The sequence below is a fragment of the Solanum lycopersicum genome, chromosome 2 (assembly GCF_036512215.1).
Source record: "Solanum lycopersicum chromosome 2, SLM_r2.1".
NCBI classification, from domain to species: domain Eukaryota; kingdom Viridiplantae; phylum Streptophyta; class Magnoliopsida; order Solanales; family Solanaceae; genus Solanum; species Solanum lycopersicum.
Genome location: NC_090801.1, coordinates 69,858,199 through 69,864,937, shown reverse-complemented (window position 1 = coordinate 69,864,937; position 6,739 = coordinate 69,858,199). Strand labels below are relative to the sequence as shown.

The 6,739-nt window shown below is 28.8% G+C and overlaps 1 protein-coding gene across 1 annotated transcript; it reads left to right on the top strand.

Annotated features, from left to right (window-relative positions):
• Positions 1-4,533: 4,533 nt before the first annotated feature.
• LOC101259010 (probable N-acetyltransferase HLS2) lies at positions 4,534-6,712 on the top strand. Its single transcript, XM_004231866.5, has 3 exons — positions 4,534-5,056; positions 5,136-5,335; positions 5,525-6,712. Exons 1-3 carry the CDS (start codon positions 4,868-4,870, stop codon positions 6,387-6,389), a joined length of 1,254 nt encoding a protein of 417 aa, XP_004231914.1. The 5' UTR covers positions 4,534-4,867; the 3' UTR covers positions 6,390-6,712.
• Positions 6,713-6,739: the final 27 nt, after the last annotated feature.

Sequence of the window (6,739 nt, the reverse complement as noted above, 5' to 3'; positions counted from 1 at the left end):
TTTAAAGTAAAATTAAATTACATTAATTAGATATTTTAGACAAAAAATTTAAATATTGAAAATCTATATGAAAATTCCAATAGGAAAACATATCTTAAAAAATTAGTCAAAATTCTTATAATTTAACTTTAAAAATAGAAAGAATAAAACTAAATTAAAAGTGTACGAGTGGTTTTAGGACATCTTCAACCCTAAACTCTATTTTACTCTCCAAGTATAGCGTTTTCTATTTTTTCAGACAACCAGCTCCAACCATATTCTCTATTCAACTCTTTAAAAATAATTTTTTTCTCTCTCATCAATATTATATTATTATTCCTATTTTATTTTTATTTTCTTATTTCATGGTATAAGTTATTTATTTCTTTTTCTCAATAATTACTTTATATTATTCTCATTTGATACAAAAAATTATTTTTTCAACTTTTTTATTTAATTATTATATTTTATTCAAAAAATTTAAATACCATAATTAAATTGCACAAGAATAATATATAATATATAAATTTAAAGAAAATTGAAATAAGATTAGATAAATGTTACATAATTAAACAATTTTCGAAATTCTTACGTTGCTCTCATAAATGCTCTAATAGTCTATTACATGATCATTTTTATCCTTAATTTTATTATGTCTAGCTAAAAATTGTTTAAATCGGAGATTTCATCTAACACCAATTCTGTCTTATCATGTTGTGTAGTATAATATATGTAGTCATTATATCATGTAGCATTTTCTTTGTCCAAAAATGTGACGGACTTGCAATATTGCAAAATTCCGAATTCTCATCCAACATCTTTTTGACATGGTTCTTGTTTTATTGCGAATTATTTATTATGTTATTATTATATTTTATGATGTATTTAAATTATTATGTTGTGTATTGTATTGTTATCTTTTATTTAAATTAATATGTTAATTATAAAGTGACTGAATAATAAAATATTGAAAACCTAAAATAAAGAGTTAAAGAACTATTATTTAACTCTTTAAATTTAGAGAATAGATAGTAATTTAAAGGTGAATTGGATTGTCCACTCTCAATTTTATTCTAATATAGAAAATGACAAAATAAAATAGAGATGGTCTCAGGCGGTTTAAGAAACCGTAAAAAATGCGGCTTTTAATTAGGGGGGGGCCACGGACGGTTGCGATTCTTGCCACGTCTTTATAGTATTTTCAGGTCCGTTATGAATGTGGAGAAAATATATTGGCTATTTATTCATGCTCTTATCATGCCATTATAGTGATGCATCATCCAAAGCTTTATTGATTTTTGTGCAACTTAAAACCGTAAATTCGTCATTTTTCTACAAAATCAAACGTTATAAATGTTTGTTCCTACAACTTTTATCACACTACTAATAATTCAATTCGTTATAATTTAAATTAGGAAACAACTTTCATCAACAATCTGAAATTGTATTGAATAATATTCGAGGAAAGACTCATCTGAAAAATTTAACGAATTAGAGGAAATAAACAAAAGTAAATTACAATTATAAAATATTAATGAATAGTTAGAAGTTCAAATCTTTTTTTTTTCTTTTAATTTTCTCAATGATTCGAATTTCAAAGGGTTATTAATAGAAAGTTTTCAAACATGGAATATTTAATTTTTTTTAGTGATATATTTGATCGCTAAAAATATGAAATAACTTTAATTATCTTATAAATTTATGAAATTTTTATAGTTTAGATCTCTTTATAAATACCATATGATTTTTTGACATACTCATGATATCTTTTTAAGAGAGGATTATATAAGCATGGAGATTTTGGGATATAGTAATAAAAATTAAATTCGTTTTATAGAGTCTCACAAATTTATAATGCATATAATAACTTGTTCACATTTGTTAGATCGGGATAAAATAAGCGCATATAACTTCTTCTTCTTCTTTCAAAATTCAAATGTGAAATTATACTGAGCATTGATGATTTGGACTTCTTTGCAATTTACAATTAATAAATGATTATTTTGACGTAGATGATATTTAATGTCTGGACTTATTTATAATTATGTATCTCGTGAGTATGTAGGATTTTGAGATCTCGAACTCTTTATGAATAAGATAGAATTTTTAAAAATATTTGAGATGTTTTTTTTTAAAGATAAAATGTATCACTTATATATATATATATATATATATATATATATATATATATATATGCATGAACTAGGATTTAGAATAGAGTAGTCTCCAATTAAAATCTTACAAAATTTTGATATCTATAGTAACATATCTACATTAATGAGATCGAGATAAAATCTACATAGATGCTACTTTTAAAGATTTCATTTCTAGAATTTCTTAAGCACGTATAAAATTTAGATTTTCTTACGATATATTCGACCGTCAGGAGTATCACGTGAAAATTTTGACAAAAAAATTGATTTCTTGACCTCGTTATCATTTATATGATTTCAAGATCATAATCTCTTTATGTTTACACTAAATATTGTCGGATATATAAAATTTCTCTAAAGAAAATATGATATTTTTAGTGTCGGCTAAAATTTACTTATTTTAAGAAGCTCTTTTGAAAATAACTTTTCGAAAAGTGTTTTTTGAAAAAAATAATAATATGCATCTAATTAGTTCATTTGAAAAATTATTTTAATAAGCAACTTCGGCTAACCTAATCTTTTTCAAAAAAACACTTTTAAGTGACGCATTACAAAAATAACAAGTATCAAAATGCTTTTAATATAATTTTTTTTTTATAGATAGAAACTGTTTGAAATATCTATTATTTAAAAATTTAATCAAACGTTTTTTCAATTGAATTAAAATTTACATATTTAATTTTTCGTCAATAGTATGCATAGATAATTAAAAAATTCAATTAAATAGTGATATAATATGTCGTTTAGATATAACCAATATATTAAATGTAAAGTAATGATAATATAAGTAAAATAATAAAAAATATTATATAAAAATAAATTCTTAAAATGAAACTTTAAAGTTATGAGATATATTAAATAATTATTAAGAGATTTATGGGTATTATGTAAATATGAAAATACTATTTTGTCTTGTAAAAATACTTTTCTACTTCTGCTTCTATTTTTTTCAGGAAATATAAAATTTTATCTTCTTCCGAATAATAAAAAAATGATTTGTTCTTCCATTTAATAACAATTTTATTGATTTATCAAACACTTAATTTTTCTTAAAACAAGTGTTTTTTTCTTTAAAAGAAGTGTTCTTATTTTGCCAACAATAATGCCAAACAACTCTTAATATAGGCAAGATAATGGTTTAGGATAAAGTAGCCCTAATAGTTATTGAGTTTATCTTATATAGTTCATTAAATTTTAGATGTCTACAATAATCAATCTATATTTATAAGATAATAATAAAATTCATGTACACATCATTTTTTATATTACATTTAAGAAATTATACTGAACATGTTATTATTATTGTTACAATGAAAAGTGTAGTATAATAGGATCACATTTACCTTCATATCATAGAAAGCAATTACCTTAAGAATCTTTTTACCGATATATCTCTGACAAGAGATTTTACGTATTGAAAACGACACATTTTAGTCGTTTATGATGATTCCTGTCAATAAATGTACGGAAACTTATTGACAATTTTCATACGATAACGACACGTTTTATAGGTTTACAATGACATTTACAAATAAATATATGTACGGAATTGTACGATAAACTGTCTCTTCAACTAGAAAATCATACAATCGTGAAACTTATTTAAGAGATATTTCTATTTGTATTTATGTAATTTAAATATTATAATTCTGTGTGATTTTCTTGATCTATCTATATTTCTTATCGATACATACTACTTTGTGAAAGATAAAAGAAATCACAACTAATTCTCTAATTACTATTGATAATTTCTTCTGATAAATCATTAGAGAATAACAATATTAAAATTTATAATTATATATATTTATCAATTAGGTGGTCTCCTAACGAATGAGTTGCATTTCCGAAGGGATGTATGATGCGGCAAGGCGTTATAGTATATAATGAGAATAGTTAAAATCTTAATTAGTGTGTATTTAAGAGCTGATAATGATTACCAATTGAATCCATTGATGCGTATTTAAAAATTTAAAATTGAAAGTGAAACAATAATTAAACTACAATGGGACTGCGCAGCCACAGCCGTCATTTCTTTTTCCAAAAACTTTATATTCTGATGATGATTCATGATTAAAATCGTAAACTGTAAAAAAAAAAAAAAAGAACTGAGATGAATATTAACTCTTCCATTAATTATTCCCACTCATGAGTCATAGAAATCGACTAGTCCCACTAAAGCAAACTAGATATTTTCTTTTTTCGAAACAATTTGCTAAATTTCTTCTTTTCTTATTATAGATAGTAAAAGACAAGAAAATATAAATAAAAAATATGACTTTGTTAAACTACAGATTATTTTCTTTTTTTTCTAATAATAATAATAATAAGGGGGTTGGGGTGTGGGGGTTGTTAGGGGGTGGGTGCTTGTAAAAAGAAAAGACAGCCCCGGAAATCAGTATAAAAGGAGGGAGTGGTGAGTGCATCTAATTTAGCAAATCTCTCTATTTGTGCATAATCATGAACAATACACCCAAAGAAAGTAGAAGAGCTTTTTAACGTCCCCTTTTTTTTTTCTTTTTTTTTTTTTCTTTTGCCGCTTGCTCTTTGTCTTTCTACTATCATCATCGTTTGTGTTTTTCTTCAATTTTCTTTTTCTTCTGCCGCTTGTCTTCTTAACCTCCCCCTACACGTTATCCTCGCTACTATTACAGCTATATAAGCCACTCTTTTGCATCTTACAAATTCATTCTAAAACATTTTTAGTTTTGATAGAGTGAAAGGAGTAGAACAAAAAAATGGTGGAGAATGGTGATTTGGTTGTGTCGATTGTTGTGAGAGAATTTGATGCGAAAAATGATAGCAAAGAAGTGGAAGAAGTAGAGAGAAGATGCGAAGTTGGTCCCGGTGGTAAACTCTCTCTTTACACCGATCTTTTGGGTGACCCAATTTGCAGAGTTCGCAATTCTCCTGCTTATCTCATGCTGGTAAACTAACCATTTTTTTTTAATATATATAAAACTTCATTTGCGTATATATATATAACAGTTAATGGTTGATGATCAGGTTGCAGAAATAGTGGTGCACAATGGACAAAACGAAGAAAAATCAATTGTAGGGATGATAAGGGGTTGCATCAAGACCGTTACGTGTGGGACGAAACTCTCGAGGAGTGGTGTCAAAAACAGCTCTGATTCAGCTAAGCCGCTTCCTATCTTCACCAAACTCGCCTATATTTTAGGCCTTCGTGTTTCTCCTGCTCACCGGTAAACCTCCCTCATTCATAATAATTTCCATTTATTTTTAGCACTGGATCTTCAGTTTAATATAATAGTTCAGTTTTTTTTTTTTTTGGCTAAAAGTTGATCAATGTGTGGGCACAGCACAGACTTTGTCTTTTCTTTTTTTCTTGGAACAGTAAAATGACATTTTAAAAAAAATATATATATTTTCAGGAGAATGGGAATTGCGCTAAAACTGGTGTGCGGAATGGAGGAATGGTTCAGAGGTAATGGAGCTGAATATTCGTACATAGCTACTGAAAACGACAATCAAGCTTCCATTAATCTCTTCAACCACAAATGCGGTTACTCCAAGTTCCGTACCCCCTCCATTTTGGTCCAACCCGTTTTCGCTCATCGGGTCCGGGTATCTAGTCGGGTCACTATCCTCAAGCTCCATCCAACGGATGCGGAAACCCTATACCGCCGCCGATACTCCACCACTGAGTTCTTCCCCCGCGACATTGATTCCGTTCTCAACAACCCTCTCAATCTCGGTACCTTCCTCGCGGTTCCAAAAGGCCTTTACTCTGCCGAAACTTGGCCTGGTGTAGAAGATTTCTTGGTTCATCCGCCCGAGTCATGGGCGTTGCTCAGTGTGTGGAACTGTAAGGACGTGTTCAATTTAGAGGTTCGCGGCGCATCGAGAATGACGAAATTCCTTGCTAAAACCACTCGTTTAGTGGACCGGGCTTTTCCATGGCTGAAATTGCCGTCGGTGCCGGAGGTATTCAAGCCATTTGGGCTTCACTTTTTGTATGGGCTTGGTGGTGAAGGCCCATTATCTGTTAAATTCATGAAATCCCTGTGTGATTTTGCTCATAATTTAGCAAAAGAATCAGAGTGCAGCGTGGTCGCAACGGAGGTAGCGAGCGGTGAGCCGTTAAGGTTAGCAATCCCGCACTGGAAGAAACTATCATGCGCTGAGGACCTATGGTGCATGAAACGACTTGGGGAAGAATACAGTGACGGGTCTGTAGGTGACTGGACAAAATCACAACCTGGTCTTTCTATATTTGTTGATCCTAGAGAAGTCTAACTTTATAAAATACTAGTAGAGGGAATCTAATTTTAGAAGTTCAAAGAAAAAAGCAGCTGCTCGTAAAGTTGATATTTCCCTTTTAGTAGCTTCCTGTTTTTTCTTTTCCTTTTTAAATTTCCAAGTATTTAGATATAAGTTGGATGAAGCAAATATGTATGATATAAAAATATGATAAAAACTTTGTTTTGTTGTTCATTAGTTGTAAAGGAGGGGAATATCCAACATTTTATGTAAAATGGATGTGGCTTTTTGGATCCTCTCCCGGCCAAACAGAAGAGAAGGTGTATCGATTTTATTATATTTTTATGTTCATTATCTCATCCTTTTTGTCTTTCTTTATTCTAAAG